At 40.8% G+C, this 24,070-nt stretch overlaps 1 protein-coding gene across 1 annotated transcript; it reads right to left on the bottom strand.

The window, feature by feature from the left end:
- Window positions 1-1,324: 1,324 nt before the first annotated feature.
- LOC311137589 (guanylate kinase-like) lies at window positions 1,325-24,041 on the bottom strand (the record flags this gene model as incomplete). Its single annotated transcript, XM_084172097.1, has 8 exons — window positions 1,325-1,360; window positions 6,435-6,520; window positions 7,178-7,262; window positions 10,930-11,068; window positions 11,216-11,312; window positions 12,950-13,027; window positions 23,617-23,658; window positions 23,930-24,041. The coding sequence occupies 8 exons, from the start codon at window positions 24,039-24,041 to the stop codon at window positions 1,325-1,327; spliced, it is 675 nt and encodes a 224-aa protein (XP_084028223.1).
- Window positions 24,042-24,070: the final 29 nt, after the last annotated feature.

Raw genomic sequence — 24,070 nt, 5'->3', positions numbered from 1 at the left:
TAGCAAGGGCCCCTACCTGCATACAGCTTTGTCTCACAAAGAGAGGAATGTTGAAATCCCTATCGGTAGATACATATAGACAAATATTTAGATATAAATATAGATATTAAGAGTGAAAGATTTACACTATTGCAATGTTTTACATGTTTTCAATGGTCTTATTGTTATAATGTATAAATGGAGAAAATTAAGTTTAATTTGGATGATCGTTTATTTGATTTCATGGAGTATTCCTGTATCTTGGGACAGGTGCTGTATGTACTGAAAGACACATTAAACAGTATATGAGTGGTAAGACCGTTTTTATTTGTCTATCTCCGTCGCATACAAAAGCATACACTGCAAGACACACACGTTTTCTTTCCTGCAGATGGATGGCTACAGTAAGTGACCTGAGAGTTAAACTGACGACCTCAGGTCTGACTTGTGACCTATGAAAGCTGTCTCTTGAGTGCTTTGGTCCTTACCCAGTCAGTTGCATATTCATCCACAAATACTGTTCAATTAGTATAACACCCCCACAATACACATCCCAGGAAGAGTAGCTGATGCTTTTGCAACGGCTAACGGGGATCCTAATAAACACCAATACCACCATTCGGTGTAACATCATTCAGACTACAGTATCATAGATTAAAACCAAGAGAGAAAATGAGACTACAGAATGGTGTTTTTACTATTTGACCAATAAGAATATAATGAAGATTAAGACATATCAGTTTTTACCTCAAAGCTAGACCGCTAATATGACATTTCACAGCTAAGACACCGTTTTATGCACAACTTTTGTTTTACTGCTTCATATGCTGGATGGTCATCACACATGTCAAGTCAGGGGCATTCATCACACATGTCAAGTCAGGGGCATGTTAAGTACAATGTCGAACCTTAGATTATAACCACAAAACTCTGAATGAATGAAGGTCTATTGGCTTTGGCAGTGGTTTCTATTTGTCTACATGGCTGAAACCCAGTTGGCAGTAAGGTTAAAAGTAGACGTTTACTATTTACTGTATCTACTGTATACTCTACACGTACCTTTCAAATGTCCCGTTGTCTTACTCAAAAGTGTCCCGCTGCTCTACTCATAATTCCTCATAAATGATGGACTGAATGAATATGGAAAACAACCTAAGAATCTAAGACCATCTTCTTGAGTCCACAGTGTGTGTTTCTGTGGAAATCCCGACAGTATTCGAATGGCAACCCTCAGAACATTTCCGTTTGTGGCTAAATCGAAATGAGCTGGTGTCAGATGTCGGCTTATGTGTCTCCTATAAAGTACCAGGCAAGAGGAAGACTGGGACACTGTTACTGCAGCTCCTTACGACTCAATGCCCTCCTGAACTTTCATTATTTCCTGTTGAGGAGAGGAGTAGAAGGCGGTCAACCAACGTGAGACAAGGTGCGACCCCCCCCCCCCCCCCATTCAATGTTTAACTGATGTAACAGGCCCTGTGTAGTTACATGTAACAATGCTACCCATGACCTGTATAAAAGACACCTGGGAGCCAGAAATCTTTCTGATTGAGAGGGGGTCAAAAACGTATTTCCCTCATTAAAATGCAAATACATTTATAACATTTTTGATATGCGTTTTTCTGGATTTTAGTTGTTGTTATTCTGTCTCTCACTGTTCAAATAAACCTACCATTAAAATTATAGACTGATCATTTCTTTGTCAGTGGGCAAACATACAAAATCAGCAGGGGATCAAATACTTTTTTCCCTCACTGTACATACTCTTATCCAACATGGAATGAATGTATCTAGTCAACACATCCTGTATCTAGTCAGCACCTGCTGTATCTAGTCATCAACACCTCCTGTATCTAGTCAACACATCCTGTATCTAGTCAACATCTCCTGTATCTAGTCAACACATACTGTATCTAGTCAGCACCTGCTGTATCTAGTCATCAACACCAACTGTATCTAGTCATTAACACCTCCTGTATCTAGTCAACACATCCTGTATCTAGTCAACACCTCCTGTATAAAGTATTCAACACTACCTCTATCTAGTCATCAACACCTCCTGTATCTAGCCTACACATCCTTTATCTAGTCAACACCTCCAGTATCCAATCATCAACACCTCCTGTAACTAGTCAACAATACCTCCAGTATCTAGTCAACATCTCCTACATTTAGTCATTGACACCTCCTGTATATAATCAACACATCCTGTGTCTAGCCATCAACACCTTGTCACGCCCTGGCTCTGGGGACACTGTTATGTTGAGCCAGGGTGTGCAGATTTGTGTTGTAGTTCTAGTTGGTTCATTTCTATGTTGGCCAGTGTGGTTCTCAATCAGAGGCAACGAGTGTCAGCTGTGGCTGGTTGTCTCTGATTGGGAACCACATTTAAACAGGCTGTTTTCCCACAGTAGTTGTGGGATCTTGTTTCCGTTTGGTTTGTTTCCGTGTTGGATGTGTAAACCGTAGGACTGCACGTTTTGTTTGTTGTTTATATTATCACTAAAGATAATAAAGTTTAAGTATGTTTGCAACTAACGCTGCGCATTGGTCTACTCCGTCTAACGTTCGTGACAGAAGATCCCACCAAGACTGGACCAAGCAGCAAGTCCAGGAGCCATCGCCTGAGAGATCTCTAGCGGATCTCCTTCGCCTCCTCAACTGGGTCAAGCCATGTGAGGAAGAGAGGGGCTTGACGTGGAAGCAGAAGGGCGAAAGGCTGGCAAAAAGTATGGAGACCTGGTCCACGGGTAGGAGTGAAGCCCATAACATTTTTAGGGGGGGGGCTAACGCCGTGGACGACGGGGCAGCAGGAGACCGCGACAGAGCAGCCCAGCGGGTTGGCAGAGGAGGCCGCCAGGTTACGGGGGCCACTGGTCGAAGAGGGGAAGGAAGGTGTAGAGGCACGGCGAGAGGTACTGGGGTGTGTTACCAGTCCGGTCCGGCCCGTTCCTGATCCCTGCATAGGGCCAGTGGTGTGTGTCCCCAGTACGGTCCGGCCTGTTCCTGTTCCTCGCATCGAGCCTGTGGTGCGCGTCGCCAGCCCGGTCCGGCCCGCTCCTGCTCCCCACACCAAGCCAGTGGTGTGCGTCGTCAGTCCGGCACGGCCCGTGCCTGTTCCCCACACCAAGCCAGTGGTGTGCGTCGCCAGCCCGGTCCGGTCCGCTCCTGCTCCCCACACCAAGCCAGTGGTGTGCGTCGTCAGTCCGGCACGGCCCGTGCCTGTTCCCCACACCAAGCCAGTGGTGTGCGTCGCCAGCACGGTCCGGCCCGCTCCTGCTCCCCACACCAAGCCAGTGGTGTGCGTCGTCAGTCCGGCACAGCCCGTGCCTGTTCCCCACACCAAGCCAGTGGTGTGCGTCGCCAGCCCGGTCCGGTCCGCTCCTGCTCCCCACACCAAGCCAGTGGTGTGCGTCGTCAGTCCGGCACAGCCCGTGTCTGTTCCCCACACCAAGCCAGTGGTGTGCGTCGCCAGCCCGGTCCGGTCCGCTCCTGCTCCCCACACCAACCCAGTGGTGTGCGTCGTCAGTCCGGCACGGCCCGTGCCTGTTCCACCGGTGCCTGGTCCGGCACCGGTCAGCTGCTTCACGCCGGAGCTAGAGCAATCCGCTCCACCAGTGTGCAGTCCAGCTCCGGTCAGCGGGGCCAGACCGGACCAGGGGTACTTTGGGGGGTTGGAGAGGGAGTGGGGATCAGGCCCGGAGCCGGATCCGCCGCCAAGGCGGAGTGTCCACCCGGTCCCTCCCCTGTGGTATTTAGTTGACGCGGTCGGAGTCCGCGCCTTTAGGGGGGGGTACTGTCACGCCCTGGCTCTGGGGACACTGTTATGTTGAGCCAGGGTGTGTAGATTTGTGTTGTAGTTCTAGTTGGTTCATTTCTATGTTGGCCAGTGTGGTTCTCAATCAGAGGCAACGAGTGTCAGCTGTGGCTGGTTGTCTCTGATTGGGAACCACATTTAAACAGGCTGTTTTCCCACAGTAGTTGTGGGATCTTGTTTCCGTTTGGTTTGTTTCCATGTTGGATGTGTAAACCGTAGGACTGCACGTTTCTTTTGTTGTTTATATTATCACTAAAGATAATAAAGTTTAAGTATGTTTGCAACTAACGCTGCGCATTGGTCTACTCCGTCTAACGTTCGTGACACACCTCCTGTATCTAGTCAACAACAACTCCTGTATCTAGTCAATACCTCCTTTAGCTGGTCATCAACACCGCCTCTGTCTAGTCAACACCTCAAGTATCTAGTCAATGCCTCCTGTATCTAGTCATCAACACCACCTGTATCTAGTCAACACATTCTGTATCTAGTCATCAACACCACCTGTATCTAGTCAACACCTCAAGTATCTAGTCAACGCCTCCTGTATGTAGTCAATAACACCTCCTGAATCTAATCAACACCTCTTGTATCTAGTCATTATACCTCCTGTACCTAGTCAACACTTCAATTATCTAGTCATCAGCACCTCCTTTATGTAGTCAACAACACGTCTTGTACCTAGTCAACACCTCCTGTACATAGTCAACACCTCAAATATCTAGTCATCAACACCTCCTTTATCTAATCAACAATTCTAGTTGATATCTCCTGTATCAAGTCCACCCCTATTGTATCTAGTCATCAACTGCTGTATCTAGTCATACCTCCTGTATCTAATCAACAATACCTCCTGTATCTAGTCAACACCTCCTGTATCTAGTCATTATACCTCCTGTACCTAGTCAACACTTCAATTATGTAGTCATCAGCACCTCCTTTATCTAATCAACAATTCCTTCTGTATATAGTCAACACCTCCTGTATCTAGTCATCAATGCCTCCTGTACCTAGCCAACACCTCAATTATCTACACCCCCTTAAATACATTTCCATTTTAGTCATTTAGCAGATGCTCTTGTCCAGAGCGACTTGCAGTTAGTGAGTGCATAATTTTTTTTTCTCATACTGGTCCCCCATGGGAATCGAACCCACAACCCTGGCGTTGCAAGCGCCATGCTCTACCAACTGAGCTAAACGGGGCCATCTAATCTAATCAACAACTGCTCCTGTATCTAGTCAACACCTCCTGTATCTATTCATCAACACCTCTTGTATCTAGTCATCAACACCTGCTGTATCTAGTCAAGACCTCATGTATTTAGTCATCAATACCGCCTGTATCTAGTCATCAGCACCTCCTCTACCTAGTCAGCACCTCAATTATCTAGTCATCAACACCTCCTTTATCTAGTCAACAACACCTCTTGTATCTAGTCAACACCTCCTGTATCTAGTCATCAATACCTCCTGTACCTAGTCAGCACCTCAATTATCTAGTCATCAACACCTCCTTTATCTAGTCAACAACACCTCTTGTATCTAGTCAACACCTCCTGTATCTAGTCATCAATACCTCCTGTACCTAGTCAACACCTCAATTATCTAGTCATTAACACCTCCTTTATCTAGTCAACAACACCTCTTGTATCTAGTCAACACCTTCTGTAACCATTCATCAACACCTCCTGTATTTAGTCATCAACACCTCCTGTATCTAGTCATCAGCACCTCCTCTACCTAGTCAACAAACCTCCTGTATCTAGTCAACAACACATCCTGTATCTAGTCAATACCCCCTGTATCTAGTCAAACCTCCAGTATCTAGTCAACACCTAAATTATGTAGTCAACACCTCTTGTATCTAGTCATCAACACCGCCTGTATCTAGTCACACCTCCTGTATCTAGTCATCACACCTCCTGTATCTAGTCAACACCTCATGTATCTAGTCAACATCTCCTGTATCTAGTCATCAACACCTCCTTTATCTAGTCAACAATACCTACTGTATCTAGTCAACACCTCCTGTATGTAGTCATCAACACTTCCTGTACCTAGTCAACAAGACCTCCTGTATCTAGTCAACAACAACTTCTGTATCTAGTCAACACTTCCTGTATCTAGTCATCAACACTGCCTGTGTCTAGTCAACACCTCAATTATCTAGTCATCACCTCTTGTATCTAGTCATCAACACCTCCTGTATCTAGTCAACAACAACTCCTGTATCTAGTCAATACCTCTTGTATCTAGTCAACACGTCCTGTATCTAGTTATCAACACCTCCTGTACTTAGTCAACAACACCTCCTGTATCTAGTCAACAACAACACCTGTATCTAGTCAACACTTCCTGTATCTAGTCAACACCTCCTGTATATAGTCATCAACAACTCCTGTATATAGTCAACAATACATCCTGTATCTAGGCATCAACACCTCCTTTATTTAGTCAACCACATCTCCTATATCTAGTCAATTCCTCCTGTATCTAGTCAACACCTCCTGTATCTCCTCAACAAAACCTCCTGAATTTAATCAACACCTCCTGTATCTAGGCATCAACACCTCCTTTATTTAGTCAACCACACCTCCTGTATCTAGTCATTAGTCAGCCATCTTCTTTTCAGACTCACCTCCTTAAGAACACTTTGCAACTTCTCATAGGACTCATCCAAGTCATCGTTGACAATGACAATGTCAAACAATCCAGGCTGGTTGCCTAAAATAGAAGAGTGAAGAAAAAATCATGAAAACACTTAAAATAAATAATTGTCAATGGCATGTAATGGACTGTCCTTACTTCAATTCACATCCCTCAAACATTTGTAGGTTTAAAACCAGTTTACATAGGACAGTAAAGAGGAACTACATTCCTCCATGTTTACATAGGACAGTAAAGAGTACCTACACTCCTCCATGTTTACATAGGACAGTAAAGAGGACCTACACTCCTCCATGTTTACATAGGACAGTAAAGAGGACCTACACTCCTCCATGTTTACATAGGACAGTAAAGAGGACCTACACTCCTCAATGTTTACATAGGACAGTAAAGAGGACCTACACTCCTCCATGTTTACATAGGACAGTAAAGAGGAACTACACTCCTCCATGTTTACATAGGACAGTAAAGAGGAACTACACTCCTCCGTGTTTACATAGGACATTAAAGAGGAACTACACTCCTCCATGTTTACATAGGACAGTAAAGAGGACCTACACTCCTCCGTGTTTACATAGGACAGTAAAGAGGAACTACACTCCTCCATGTTTACATAGGACAGTAAAGAGGAACTACACTCCTCCATGTTTACATAGGACAGTAAAGAGGACCTACACTCCCCTATGTTTACATAGGACAGTAAAGAGGACCTACACTCCTCCATGTCAATCCGTGCTGCTTCCAGGCGGCTCTGGATTTTCTCCTCTGTCTCCGTCGCTCTACCCCTCAGACGCTCTTCCTGTACACATCAATGTTCCCCAAACATTTTTTGTTTATACATTTCAAGAACAAACTTGCCATGTGGCCATCTCAGGTCTAGCAAGCATACATAAAGTTAAACTGCACAGTAGAAGAGTTGTAGGCAACTAGATTCAGCCGCAGTCTGATTTTTTTTCTGAGCAAATGGTTATTTGTCCGGAACATACTTATAAATATAGCAGCAATGAACGGGGTTCACAGGATGACAGAAATAACACAAAATCAGTTGGATAACAAAGCAAGCACTCTATCATGTAGGAACTATCTTCCTTTATGTGCAATCAGTGAAAACATTACCATGTTTATCTCTCAATACCACAAGGATGACGCAAGTTAAGTTTAATCTAGTTAGTGTAAATGATTCATAGGGCAGAAGGTAGCCTAACGGTTAAGAACGTTGGGCCAGTAACTGAAAGGTCGCTGCTTCGAATCCCTGAGCTGACTACGTGAAAAATATTTTGATGTGCAACAAGGCACTGAACCCAAAACACTCCTGCAAGTTACTCTGGATAAGAGCATCTACTAAAGTGTAAATGTAACAATAGGTGATTATACAGATATAGTAATCATGATATTTCACATTATTTGTCTGCATAATCTAAATCTAACATGAATTTGCATGAGACAAAGTCCAGTTGATCAACAGTTATTGCTCTAGTGTCCTCTGGTGCCAATGACATCTATAGTGCCACCATCTGGTCTGGTGCAGCCATCTCAGGTTGCAGTGACTTTATATTCACACAGCTTCCAAGGACATTCAGAAAGTATTCACACTCCTTGACATAAAAAAAAAAAATGTGTTAGAGCCTGAATTGAATATCACTGGCATACACACAATACCCCATAATGTCAAAGTGGAATTATGTTTTTTCGAAATTTAATTTAATTTTAATTTAATTTAATTCAAAAAGAAATGCTGAAATGTCTTGAGTCAATAAGTATCCAACCCCTTTGTTATGGCAAGCCTAAAGAAATTCAGGAGAAAGAATTTGCTTAACAAGTCACATAATAAGTTGCATGGACTCACTCTGCATGCAATAATAGTGTTTAACATGATTTTTGAATGACTACCTCATCTATGTACCCCACACATACAATTAACTGTAAGGTCCTTCAGTCGAGCAGTGAATTTCAAACACATATTCAACCACAAAGACCAGGGAGGTTTTCCAATGGCTCGCAAAGGGCACCTATTGGTAGATGGGTAAAAATTAAAATAAAAGCAGACATTGAATATCCCTTTGACCATGGTGAAGTTATTAATTACACTTTGAATGGTGCATCAATGCACCCAGTCACTACATAGATACAGGCGTCCTCAGTTGCCGGAGAGGAAGGAAACCGCTCAGGGATTTCACCATGAGGCCAATGGTGACTTTAAAACAGTTACAGAGTTTAATGGCTGTGATATGAGAAAGCTGAGGATGGATTAGCAACATTGTAGTTACTCCACAATATTAATCTAATTGACAGAGTGAAAAGAAGGAAACCTGTACAGAATAAAAAATATTCCAAAACATGCATCCTGTTTGCATCAAGGCAGTAAAGTAAAATTGCTAACAATGTGGCAGATCAATTCACTTTTTGTCCTGAATACAAGGTGTCATGTTTGGGGCAAATCCAATACAACACATTACTGAGTACCATATTTTCAAGCATAGTGGTGGCTTTATCATGTTATGGGTATGCTTGTAATCATGAAGGAATGGGGAGTTTTTCAGGATAAAAATAAACGGAATGGATCTAAGCACAGGCAAAATCCTAGAGGAAAACCTGGTTCAGTCTGCTTTCCACCAGACACTGGGAGATTAATTAACCTTTTAGCAGGACAATAACCTAAAACACAAGGCCAAATCTACACTGGAGTTGCTTACCAAGAAGACAGTGAATGTTCCTAAGTGGCCAAGTTACAGCTTTGACTTAAATCTACTTAAGAATCTATGGTAAGACCTGAAAATGGTTGTCTAGCAATAATCAACAACCAATTTGCACAATCCAGGTGTAGAAAGCTTTTAGAGACTTACCCAGAAAGACTCACTGCTGTAATCGATGCCAAAGGTGCTTCTACTAAGTATTGTCTCAGGGGTGTGAATTCTTATGTAAATGAAATATTTCTGTATTTCATTTTTAAATGAAATATTTCTGTATTTCCTTTTCAATAAATTTGCAAAACTTTCTTAAAACACGTTTTCACTTTATCATTATGGGGTATTGTGTGAAGATGGTGGGAGAAAAGAATGAATTTAATCAATTTTGAATTCAGGGTGTAACAAAACAAAATGTGGAATAAGTCAAGGGGTATGAATACTTTCTGAAGGCATGGAAGGCACTCTACATAAGGTTTACATAACATGGCCCCATGTCCATCGGTTCAGTTTTATAGCCCTTTTGTGATATGGTGCTATCTAGTGGTGTATCATGGTTGACTTTGAATGCAGCAACTAGTCATTCTACAATTCCTTATAGGCTAATTAATTGAGTCTATATACCAGATCTGGATTCAATCTGATTTATGGTTCATGAGAAGAAGAGGGTTTGGGTATTTTTATCATAAGCATATGTGCTAATAATATGCATCTACTGGTATAGTGTGGCCATCTTTGAATGCAGCAGAGTTAGTTTCTCAGACTCTTTAGGGACTGTTGTAATGAGTCCAAAGACCAAATTTGGATTGAATCCGACTTTTAGTCCATGAGAAGTAGTTTTCTTTGGATTATTTTAAGCATTAGCGTTACATAGTCAAACAAGTGAATTGTAAACCGTTTACTTATTTTGTAAGATATCAATGCCAAACTTAACCTGGTTCATCATGGTAATGTCTTTGATGACACTAAAAAGTTTCAAGTTGATGGGCCATTGTGAAGTGGATTTACAAAGGATTTAATTGGAGACGTAAAATCAGATTTCTGATTTATCAATAACTCCGCCATCTCTTAACCAATCCCTTAGCTTTTCTCAAAATACCATGGGCCTTTATACCGAATTTGGCGTAATTTGGACTTATGGTTCATGAGAATACATTTTTCAAAGGTTTTCCAAAATGTCCAAGATGGAGGAATATCTATCACGACGGACCTTAATGGTCCTTGAGGCAAATTTGTTCAGCATGAGGAAAGACACCTACATACAAAGTTTCAGGTCAAACGGGGAGGCGGATATAAGGGTTTAAGTAAGACTTCTTACAACAGCGATACCTATAAGCCAATCAGTGCCATTCTCCTTGACCAAGTTACTCATGGCCTCTAGTTTATGTGTGCCAAATTAGAAAAAAAGTTGCCAATCTATGCTGGAGCTTCGCTGTGAACACCTAATAATTTGTACACTGCAAATGGGCCACAAATAATCTCAAATGTATTATGTATTTCACAATAACACAATCATTTAATACCTTGAGTACATTGAGACACAATCAAATATGTCCTTATTTTTCTCCATGGGGATAGTTGGGAACAGATTTTATAAATTAAAATCATTAGCTGAATTTCTGGTGATTTTACAGTCTCCTTTTTCCAACAACAGATTTTTTCTATTTTATAACTTTAAAACTTTGGGGGGCAAATAAATATTGCTTGTGGGCCGAATGTGTCGCCTGTTGCGGAATCTTGCAGTAGAAGATCGCTGTGCAATGTATGGTTGTGGACTCTTACCAGGACCTCAATGGAGGGGGGCTGGATAGAAACATAGATGGGGTCCAGGTCAGACTCCTTGATGTGCCTCACTCCCGCGATATCCACATCCAAGATGCAAATGAGGCCCTTGGCCCTCACGTCCTGTACAGCACACTTACTGTGGAGAAAACAAACAACATAGCAATGTTTATTCATTGCATGCACGAGTCCACCGAACAAACTAGAAAATGACATCACTGATTATCACCGTTTCATACTGTAAGACATTTTGGTGCCAACAAAAAGTTCAGAAAATGTACTCTACCTTGTTCCATACAGGTTGCCAGAAAACTCATCAGTCTCAATGAATTCTCCCGTGTCAATATCCTCCTGCATAGCCTCCCTGTTTGTGAAGTGGTAATCTTGAAACAGACAGGAGAGATGAAGAAGCAGTTAATGATCAGTCAGGCTGGATGGAGTTCTCTCAAATTAATCATGGGTAAATTCACAGGGTACAGTACATTTATAATGATTAGTATTCAGGCACTAAAAAAGAGTGATATACAAAGAATGCAAGGATAAGTATGGGTAGATAGGGACATTTAATTTCACATCACTACAAGCAATTAGGGAAATTAACACTGACGTCACTACAAGCAATTCACACAATGAATGACCCCCAAGTATGAAAGGTGGAAGGTGATTAGAAATGGGCAAAAAAGACACGCTGTTCTTTTTTTTTGCCAAGGTCTGGGTGCAAGAGGAACAATATAAATGTGCCCTTGAGCAAGGCACTTAACCCTAATTGCTCCTGTAAGTCACTCTGGATAAGAGCGTCTGCTAAATGACTAAAATGTAAATGTAATGTAATGTAAAATGTAAAATGATATATACAGTATAGAACACAGTACAGTATAGAACAGTAAGAGAGACGGTGTACAGGGCACACATCAAACTAACACATTACTGTCCCCTACATTGGGATTATATTATTCCTTCACAACATCACAGTCACAGTGGATCTAATACAGTGGGGGGAAGTCTGTAGGAAACACAGGACAACCTTGTCACGATCACTTCAACAGGGACAACAATGCTCATAATGAACCTACAGCAACTCATATCAACACATACTCATTAGCATTACAACATGACAGGTGTGTTCAGATTGAGAAGGAATTCCAGCACATTCAAATATGTCCTGGTAAAAGATAGATGTCTCACTGGGAAAAGAGAGGATTGCAATAGATGTAAATAAAGGTGAAAATGCTCTCTATGAAGGTCATAGCAATGGTTTGTAACTACAAAATTATATATAAAAACTCAAACTAATAGACTAATGAACTATCACATCAGACTTAATACAGCAAAGGTCATAGTGGTGGTGGTGCAGTTACTGCGTTATTTAAAACATCTAAATATATAAAACTAGAGCTCAACTAAACAAGACATCAAGCCTTAACTCTCTCCATTATCCACATTCCTGGGGGGGAAACAGAATACATCAAACAGCGATCTTCCTCAAAAACTATTATTGCATAAGTCACAGGAAATCACAGGTATATTGATCAAATTAATAGAATAGTCCTAAAGATATCTGCCTTGACAACAGGACCAGACTGTACTAGCAGCTATGATCCATACTTTCAATTAATATTACTGAACTGGAGTATATCAAATATTAAACAAATGGCAGTACTATGAAGCCTATCAATTTCAACAAAATGCTGTGATGCTAATGGTGGGTACATAACAGACATTTTATGGGTGTGAATACTTATTTTTTGGGGGGGTCAGGAGAGGGTATCCACTACTGAGGAATCACAGGGGGCTATTTTCAAAAGCTTTTTACCCCAAAGTGCAAACTGGCATTTGTATTCGTGAAAATATTAGATGTAGTCTATTTACCATAACTAGTATGCCCTTGGTATTGTTTAGTTTGGTCACTCTATACTAGGAAGATGAAAGTAACCCCCATCACTCTCTCTTAGCAATGTTTTTATGAATCGCATTTAGAATTGGTTCGAATGAATACAAAATGAATAGGAGATAGCTACACCTGCAGATGAAACAGACGATAGGACGTCTGCTAGGGGCAGTAAGGTAGCCCCCAGAAGCATAGGCAGACAGAACAGGCCTATGGAGAAAACAAAAAAAGACACAAGAAATAATGTTTATCGCTGTATCTTCCAGGGGGATCATTTGGAGAGCCACTGGTGCAGTTCACTTGGGAGTAAGAAGCATTGGAGCTTCAGTGTCAGTAGGAATGGAATAGGCTGGGGCGTGTAGGTGAAGAGGTGGTGTGAAGGTTGTGTTGGAACAAAAACAAAAGAGGGCAACAAGGTAGTGATGGAGGTCCATAGGTACAGAAAAGCTGGAAGTAGTAGGTTTAATATATATATATATATATTAGGCTAAATGTAAGAATTTCAAAAAATCTAGAAAAATGTATATAATGACTCAAAAGCCATGAGTCTAGTCAACACAAATGACTGGATACTCTACTGTACATTATCTCTGTAATATGTCATGCAAATACATGCATTATCTGTAGCCCTTTCTTGCAGTCAAATGACCTAGTGGCCTCATGAGTGGAACGTTATTAAATGTTTTCATAATTTCATAATTAATTAATAAACATTACTTTTTTTTAATTGCAGAAAATCTGGTGTTTCTATGTCAAATGGTTTTTATATTTTTCAGTCTTCTGTGATGTATATAAATTGTAATATTGGGACGCAAACTCAAAATTGAATACATTTCAACTCTATATCTGACATGGTACACTCTTAGAAAAAAGGGTTCTAGGACTGTCCCCATAGGAGAACCCTTTTTGGTTCTACATGGAACCCTTTTGGGTTCCATGTAGAACCCTCTACATGGAAACCAAAAGGGTTCTACCTGGAACCAAAAATAGTTATTCAAAGAGTTATCCTTTGGGGACAGCCGAAGAACCATTTTAGGTTCTAGATAGCACCTTTGTTTCTAATAATGTACAGGTGTCTTCTTTTTTTAAGGCCATAACCATGTGTGTGAGGTGTATATTTTGTTTCAAAGTAGATTTGTTTAAGACTACCAAGAAGCACTCTGTGTGACCCTGATTTAGCCCACTGCAGTAAAAGGTTTAACATTGTCTCCAGTCTTTACGTATACTTATTTAAGATAGAAAACACATAACTTTTAGCTCTTCAGTCAGCTGTGGTCTGAACAGCAATAGTCTATGCAGAAATATTACAATTGTGAGCAGAAAGCTTCCACCACACTCAACATGGCCAGCCAGGTCTCAGAGCAAAACGTATTATATTTTACAAAAATTTGTGCCGTTCCATTTAGTATCATACTGTATGTTACTTTACGTACGGTTACATTACATTGGCCAACATAAATCTGGGACACTTAAATTAGTATGATATGTTATGTTCGGTATGAGAGTAGGTTACTTAAGGCAAAAACAAAAGGAGAGTGGCTGGTCAGGGTGGTTGGGTGGCTTTATAAAGTGAAATGGCTGACAACAACCAGACCCTCTTACCCACAGGTGTGGTCTTGATACCTTAATACTGCCATAAATTAGAGAGGATAATCTGTCTCTGGCATTCTAGTATGGTGAAAGAAAAGCCTTTGTTTCAGAGACTTTTTGCCGCCCAAAAACTTCAACATCCAACAATGAACATTGGGACAGTATATTTCAACATCCAAATGTTGGGAATGATGAGAAATGGAATATGGAAAATGAATGTCTATTTTGTGATGTCATTAAAAATGGTATAAAGGCGTTATAAGGAAAACATTGTGACTTGAAGAGCTTTTACACTGTGGATATCAGGTATACATCCTTTACCTTGTGTAGAAAATATCAAGGAGGAAGACAATGTTTTCATGAAGATATGGATGTGATTTTAGCTTCTGTAGAGCACGGCGCTTGTAACGCCAAGGTAGTGGGTTCGATCCCCGGGACCACCCATACACAAAAATGTATGCACACATGACTGTAAGTCGCTTTGGATAAAAGCGTCTACTAAATGGCATATTATTATTATTATTATTAACAAAATCATAGTGATGATAATACTTTTGTCTCGAAACTAGCCATGCCCGAGGGAGCTCAGAGAGCGTGTCAGTATGACGGAAACGCCCCTCTTTACCAGAGTGCATAAAATATTGAGATAAGAATTATCAGATCAGACTAGACGGACCTCAAGCTGCAGCTTTTGTCCATATTGGTCCCGACCCTGAAAATCAACAGGAGGTGAAGACGACAAAGATGCCTCCACTAACAATCAATGTTACGGCTGAGTAGCTGTTCTAAGTACTGTATCTGGGTCATTCTACAGATTCGGTGACATTTCAGTATTGTCAGTGTCCCAAGATGTACTAGTGTTATAACTTGTCAGAACATTTATCAAACTACACTTAAATTACAACATTTCAAAGTTTTACATGTTTTTAATATGGAGTAGAGAATATGATTTTAAACAGAGATGAATTTCAATACTTATATGTTTGCTTTTCTTAGGAGTATTAAGAATTTCGCCTGTCCCTATTGACCATCATGCAAATGGCGTGACTCATTTTGAGTACACAGTGTTAAATAATAATGCTTTTTTTTGTTAAATTAATTGTATATGCCCCCTTATTATGCATAATCCATTTTCTCAGCATAAGACATTTTATTTTCTGAGAAATTCAGGCTTTTACCCCTGTCCTTGTATTTCTTTCAACCCCGTAACGCAACAATACCCCCACTCACAATTAAATAATGGTTTGATCCTGTGGACATCATTTATGAGGAAGTGACATCATACAAGTCTTCAGAGAAGCCTGGTGTGACAAGTGGTAAGCTGCTCTCTCACTTTTTATAAATATTTCATGTTTTTCAAGCACATATGGGCTTTGTCAATCTCAGGTATTCAACTCTGTTGGGGGGGGGGGAATTCATAGTTAAGATTTTACCAAGAATTGTTTTTATAGCTATGAAGTATAACAATGTCTTTGTTGAATAAGGCCATGTGGCACACTGCTAGCTGCTAGCATCCCGAATTAGCAACAGATTAGCACAAAATCTTCAACCCTGTCACATTCAACCCCATCACATTTTTCAATGTTACGGGGTTGAATGGCTGTTACAGGGTTGAATAGCTGTTAAATCTTAGCAATATTTAATGTATATTGCTTAATACCAATCATATTTTCTTGTTGAATGTTTGTTGTTTACGGTTTTACAGTATCAACTAAAAGTACGAGGAATTTTTGAAAATAATAACTTAAAAAAAGTGACAATTAATTTGTTCTCTCTCCTATATACATTGACATATTTAGGAGTATTATCTGCAAGTTCATGTTCATTTTACTACATAGTGATTAAAAGGATACAGTAATTAGTTTTGGAGAGTAAACTGGTCATTGACTTGACCTTGACCTACAATTTCAGATTCAACAATGGCAAAAACAGCAGCAGAAAGGCAAAGAGAGTACAGGGCAAGAAGAAATGCTGATCCAGAATGAAGGGAAAAGTACCTCAGAAGTGAACGCATGAGATGGACAAAATATGTTTTAGCAGGAAAGAAGAAAGGAATAGGAGATCTAGATAAGAGAGGTCAAAAGATGAGGAGAAAGGGATGGAGAAAAGCGAAGGAGCGGCAAAAGCAAAGGGAAATGGCTGTTAATACTATTGCCACCCCTCCACAAAGTCCTGATAGAGACGTGGTGATGTCACATGAGCCCACAAGGTTAGGAAAAAGATTGTGTGTGTGTGAGAGAGAGAGAGAGAGAGAGAGATAGAGAGAGAGAGAGAGAGAGAGAGAATAGGAGTGCAAAGGAGTGCATACAAATATGATTTCTGGTAACTTTGTACACTATTTCTTCAAAACTGCTTAGACATATTCACATTGTAATAGTATCCTTAACATTTATTTATACTGCTTATGAACTTACCTTGTTATGATTTGATACAATAAATAAAATTGAATTGAATTGTCTATTTGTTTGTTTTAGACAATCTGTGAAGGGGAAGAAAAAATCAAGAAAGACAAAAGACAAATTGAGAAAGCAGGTAGCTGATTTACAGAAATGTCTTGATGAAGAAAGGAGGGCCAAAGAAAAGTACAAAAAAAGGCTCCAGCGTTTAGAAAAGAAGACTTCGTCAAAATCCACAGCTGTACCAAGTGATGTCAGAAGATCTGCACTGCATCACACAGCACTCGTTGCTCAAATAAAGGAGCATTATAAAAATGCAAAAACTGAACGAGAGAAGCAAATTATATCCAGAGTAGTGGCAGGTAACATTATTAAGAAGTATAGACTGCAATCATTTTCAGAGTCTGCTTTGGGTTTTTCAAAGAAACGCTGGAAGCTCACAGGCAGTGTATCTACATTTCAAAGAAAGAAAATCTCAAACTTTGTGGACATCAAGAAGAGGGTGAGGGATTTCTTCACACGTGATGATATCAGTAGAATGACCACTGGCAAAAAGCAAACTAAAACAAAGAACAAACAGAAGATGCAGAAGAGGTTCCTCCTTGACACGTTGAAAAATCTGCATAGGAAGTTTCTTGCAGAGAACACAGAAGACATTTCATACTCCATGTTCAGCCGCCTCCGGCCTTTCTGGGTGGTTTACCCTTCCCTTGCTGATCGGGACACTTGTATGTGTAAGCTTCACGAAAACCTGACCTTTGTCGCAGAGAAGCTCAAACAAATTAAGCTTATTGAATCGTCAGTGCTTGAAGATTTAGTTGAAAGTGTGTGTTGTAGTTCCTTGAATAAGCAGTGCATGTACGGTGAATGTGAACAATGCAAGAACCAAACAGTTCCAATGTCAAGCTTGTATGCTGCTGATGAAAATGTTGTCTTTCTCCAGTGGATGGTCAAAGAAAAGCAAAGAAAAAATGAGGAAGGTCAAACAGTAAAAGTCACTGTGAAGGATGAGGTAAACATGACGCAGGAACAACTAGTACAGTTGTTTCATACGCTCCTCTTCAGGTTTCGGAAACATCTTTTCAACATTAAACAGCAGTATGCTTACTGTCGCGAACTCAAGAAAAACATGTCTGCAGATGAGTGCCTTATCCATATTGATTTTTCAGAAAACTTCACCTGCAGATATGGGACAGAGATACAGTCTGTTCACTTTGGTTCATCTCATGAACAGGCCGTCCTCCACACAGGTGTCCTCTACGTTGGACAGAATCAGCAACCAACTTGCTTCACCACCATTTCTCCATCAAGGAATAAGGCTCCTCCTGCTATCTGGGCACACCTCAGTCCTGTGCTTGATGACCTGCAACATACCCACCCCAACATATCAACAGTACACTTCTTCAGCGATGGCCCTTGTACCCAGTACAGGCAAAAAGGCAATTTCTTTCTGTTCAGCACAGAACTGGCCAAGAGGGGCTTGAGGGCAGGGTCTTGGAATTTCTTTGAAGCAGGGCATGGGAAGGGAGCACCAGATGGTGTTGGTGCAACCCTAAAAAGAACCGCAGACAGGCTGATAAGTCAAGGATGTGACATCCCAAATGCTCATACTCTGTACAGGGTCTTAGAGGAGAACAACACTGCCATCAAGCTTTACTTCATTGAAGACGAGGCCATCGAGAAAGCCGTCCAAGGTATGCCAGCCAATTTGCCAGTAGTTCCATCCACAATGCGGATCCACCAAGTTGTTTGTGTGGCTGCAAGGCAAATTGCCTACCGTGATGTAAGCTGTATGTGCACAGTCCACAACAAGAAACTGGAATGCCAGTGTTTCAATACACAACATTTCACATTTACCCCTAAAGTTACATCAGTCGTGTCACAGAGGGAGGTTGATTGGGCAAATCCAGACATATGCGGGAAATGGTGCGTGGCCAAATATGATGACGATTTCTATCCCGGAATAATTCTAGCCACAGATGAATCCCATGTGCAGGTCAAATGCATGTGCTGTGCTGGACCAAATAGGTACTTCTGGCCACTTCTATCCTGTGGTATCCATTTGAGGACATCTTGGAACACATTGATCCCCCTAAACCGGTGACTTCTAGGCACATGGAAATACAGAAGGAAGTGTGGGCTAGGCTCTCTCAGTAAAAATGGTGAACAAACTGTAGGCTTACCTATAGGTTATTAATGTTAAGATGTTTGCTTAATGTTCAAACATTCAAACAACACAGACATTCCTGCCATTACTCTGGATATTTCTATGAAATCAATGAAATGTTGTAACTGTTGTTAGTTTATTAATGTGTTTTAATCTGTCTAGATTTCATCTTGATTGTTTAAACTTTAAAAGCTATGTTGACAGTAGTTTAAAATGTTAAAAAATGGCAACATGTGACCTATATAGGTTATCAATGTTAAGATGTTGGCTCAATGTTCAAACAGACTCCTGCCATTATCAGATGGATATTTTTATGAAATCAATGAAATGTTGTTACTGTTATTAGTTCATTAATGTGTTTTACTCTGTCTAGCTTTCATCTAGATTCTTTAGATTTTAAAAGCTATGTTGACAGTAGGTTTAAAAATGTTAAAAATGTTTAAAAAATGGCAACATGTTAGTGATCTCAAAAGATAAAACATATGACACGTGATGCTTTTCACTCAACCCTGTTACATGATTTTCAACCCTGTTGCGGTGCATTCATCCCTGTTACGAGATTATTTTTTTACATTTTTGTATTAAATACACAAAATATAACATCAATAGTGTTTTTATTGTGTGTATTAAATCAGGGTAAATAAGGCTATTTCAATTTTGTCAGGAATTACGCAGCATTCTTGCACATTTCTTGCGAAAATGTGGAGTTAGATTAGAAATTTCTTCATCGTAAACTGGAAAGGATGGTGCTGGTCAGTTTTTCTTGATTTTCTCTTTAATTACAATATGCCATTATTTACAAGGGACATCTAAACTGTGAGATTATGCCAGAAGCTGATCTCAAGCTTATTGGAAAAATGAATAGTTGAATAACAAAATGACTGTGACGGGGTTGAATTAAATTGGGACTTGTTTGAGAAAATAATACAGAATAATAACTTAATACTCTACATTGAGATGGGAAAAGGTATTTTCTATCAAGTACACACATTACTTTGTCACATCAAATAAAAAAAAGCTTAAGATTTTAATGTTCATTGTTTCATCCTCCTCAATCACAAAAGGCACCGAATCTGTAGAATGACCCATCTAAGAAGGTGAATTTAAGTGGGACCATCCTGTTACTCTTCAAGCCATCCTCAACTACACTGCTCTCATCACCCCACAGGGGATCATCGACACGGTGGATTAGCCGTCCTCAGAAGACCACTTCCAGAACGAGTGAAAGTAAACAGACAACTAAGAAGAAGGACATTGTGACCTCTTGCGGACAATCTGAGCCTTACAGCTAAAAGGCCATCCGAAAGAGAAGGCCCAATCGACCCCTTCCCACGAAGGCCTGGGTCCAACAGAGATACACGACGAAGACCTCCAACACGTAAATACATGCATTACTTTTCTTCCCAAACGGGCGTCAGTTCGGGGCAAAGTATTAGGATTACTGTGAGCATAGGTCCATGTGTTTCCAAGTGTTTTCTCTCTCTCTCTCTCTCTTTCTCTCTCTCTCTCTCTCCCTCTCTCTCTCTCTCTCTCTCTCTCTCTCTCTCTCTCTCTCTCTCTCTCTCTCTCCCTTTAGCTCGCCATCTTTTGTAACAAGTGTCATATTGTGTTAGTCCGCTAGGGACCCGTTTTCATTGTATTATGTTTCTAATCCCTACCTATACTGTGTACATGTTTGTATCTTGTGTTATCATTTTAAATTAGTAAATAAATAAAAAATCAATTTTTGTGGTACAGAATGATCAGTTAGACACGGGTTCGTGCAGACTTAAAGAGCCTACGACTTTCAGAATGAGACTGATATGAGGTAAAGGATTAATAAATGACTGTGAAATGATAAGCGATATCTAGATCTCTTTAGAGTTAATTCGGGAAGCGGTAACTCATTAAACAACTTTTCGCGTGGTGCCCCAAATTCCTATTGAGTTAATTGTGACATGATTTATTTAATCTAGTAACAATTAAACATAGTAGGTAATTATTAGATAAATAATTGTCATCACAATAATGAAAGTCACCCTATAACCTAACTCCTAACCCTAACATTAACCCCTAACCTCCCGTATCTCCCGAGTGGCGCATTGGTCTGTGCCACTAGAGATCCTGGTTCGAATCCAGGCTCTGTCGTAGCCGGGAGACCCATGGGGCGGCGCACAATTGGCCTAGCATCGTCCAGGGTAGGGGAGGGAATGGCCGGCAGGGATGTAGCTCAGTTGGTAGAGCATGGCGTTTGCAACGCCAGGGTTGTGGGTTCGATTCCCACAGGGGGCCAGTATGAAGATTTTTTTTTTTCTATATATAAAAAAAAATGTATGCACTCACTGGATAAGAGCGTCTACTAAAATGTAAATGTACCCTATCAAATTTTATTTGTCACATGCGCCGAATACAAAAGGTGTAGACATTACCATGAAATGCTTACTTACAAGCCCTTAACCAACAATGCAGTTCAAGAAATAGAGTTAAGAAAATATATACTAAATAAACTAAAGTAAAAAAAATAAACAATAGAAATATGTAACAATAAAATAACAATAACGAGGCTATATACAGGGGGTACTGGCACCAAGTCAATTTTCGGGGGTACAGGTTAGTCGAGGTAATTTGTACATGTAGGTAGGGGTAAAGTGACTATGCATAGATAATAAACGGGGGGGTCAACGATCAGCTCCATTGAGGGAGAGGTTGTTGTACTGGCACCACACTGCCAGATCTCTGACCTCCTCCCTATAGGCTGTCTCATCGTTGTCGGTGATCAGGCCTACCACTGTTGTGTCATCAACAAACTTAATGATGGTGTTGGAGTCGTGTTTGGGCACGCAGTCATGGGTGAACAGGGAGTACAGGAGGGGACTAAGCACGCACCCCTGAGGGGCCCCAGTATATCATGCTAAAGCAGTCAAAAGTAGCATATCATACTAAACTGTCAAGATGTAGGATACTATACGTCCTACAATTCATATTATATTGTACGACTGCTATTACATATTTAGGCTAATGTAACCTAAAGTAACATATCATTCTAAATGGAGTGGCGTGGATTTTTGTAAAATATAATACATTTTACTCTGAGACCAGGTTGTCATGGCACTGCCACTACAAGACTACAGTACAAACCTACGGAGCAGCAAGAGGAACTGCCCATCTCTACCTTCAGACTATGCTCAAACCCTACACCCCAACCCGAGCACTTCGTTCTTCCACCGCTGGTCTCTTGGCCCTCCCACCCCTACACTCAGCCCAGTCCAAGCTCTTCTCTGTCCTTGCACCGCAATGGTGGAACCAGCTTCCCCCTGAAGCTAGGACAGCAGAGTCCCTGCCCATCTTCCGAAAACATCTGAAACCCTACCTCTTCAAAAAGTATCTTAGGGTATATTTCCCTTTTTTAGGGCAATGTGAACACAAAGCTCCCCAGGTTCGCTTGTCACTATTCCCGCACCACACACTAGACTACTCCAAGACCGTTTCCCCTGACATAACCCCTCACATTGGTGCCACAAAAGAGAGAAGATGATGGTGTGCAGGTTCGCAGGAAAACAATTGTGCTGTTTTTGGATATTGATTAGTGATTGTCAAGGATGCACAGAAATTCCAAAAGTTTTTAGTTCACATTATTTGTTAGCAATATGTGATCTATAGGCTAAGAGAGCTTCACAAGCTGTTCTTTGATTGTGGGGTTTGAATAGTGTGAGAAGACAACAACCTATTTGTTATGAATCAAAACAAAGGGTACAACATTTATTCTAGCTCTTAAAGGGGCAGTAGCCTACCTTGGGTGCACAATTTAACTTTCAGCATTATTTATTCTGCATTTATTCCATTGCTATTTATTCTGTTAGCAATCAAATGTACATCTTAATTGTATCTTCTGATTACAATTATTATGTCTCATACTTTAATTAAATTCAATCTATTAGCTTCCAAAATGTAAGTAGGTACAGTATATCTAGCTGTCCATAACACATTCTGATTGAATGGCTTGTCCTGCACTTTGTAAAAACCCAGAGTTCATGTTGGAAAAAGATCTTGGTTCCTTTCTAAGCATAGCAATGTGAATGCAAAGAGGACTCGGTCCACAAACTAGGTGAAGTGAACTGGCAAAAGAGTTGTCCTCATTCAAAGGCAAGGGCAGTGTGAACACAAAGAGGACTGAGTTCTTTTTCTTTCTTTTTTTTACCCTAGAGTTCACTTTAAAGAGGACTGAGATATATATATATTTTTAAGAGGACTATATTTGAAAACACCCTTAAATAATTCCACCGCACCCCCCCCCCCCCACACCTCCTCCTCCTCCTCACCCTGACCCCCCCCCCCCCCCCCCCCCAAAATAGTAAAGTGATGCCTTTTGTGAACTAACACTCGCAGTTGACTCCCCTACCTTACTAGATTTGACTTTGCTGATAGCTACTTTATTGAGGAAAAATGTACTGACTATATTATGACTGTGATGTGGTTGTCCCACCTACCTACCTCTGGATAAGAGCGCCTGCTAAATGACTAAAATGTAAAAATGTAACACATATTGAATTCCAATCCATACGTAGGCATTTCTTACTAAAGATGGAAGCTTCATTTTGGGCGCCACCGATATCTTTCTGGGTTTACTGACATGATCTGTGTTTTTGAGTGAGAATATTTTACTGTACCTTTGCCATCTATCTCTCCTGGACGTGGGTCCCGTGTTGTATCTGTAAGGACACATTCAGTGAGCATCAATTCAACATCCATCCTATTCTGTGATCATGTGATACAGAATGATATCAATAACCTCAACCTCTCAATGCAATGCAAGACAACCCTAACTGCATGCGGTTTCTTTTGTGTTCAGTGGTCTTCCTCGTGGTCCAGTCACACCCTACTTCCTATGAAAAGTAGCCTGTGGTTAGATAAGGCTGAGGCAGTTGGGATAGATACCGCTGCCCTACTGCTGGAAACTGCGTCTGGTGACACAACACGTACGTGACACGCTGAAGCCGAAGACTCCCTTGTAGTCCTTCAGTAGCCTCTTCAGCAGGGTGCTCTTCCCTGCCCCTGAGGGGCCGCTTATGACAACAGGCCTGGGTCCTGACATAACACTGGTGGAGAGGGAGAGGAGGATTG

Source organism: Coregonus lavaretus (assembly GCF_964263955.1).
Source record: "Coregonus lavaretus genome assembly, chromosome: 11".
NCBI classification, from domain to species: domain Eukaryota; kingdom Metazoa; phylum Chordata; class Actinopteri; order Salmoniformes; family Salmonidae; genus Coregonus; species Coregonus lavaretus.
The sequence above is the reverse complement of the archived record's forward strand: the minus strand, read 5'-3'. Positions and strand labels throughout refer to the sequence as shown.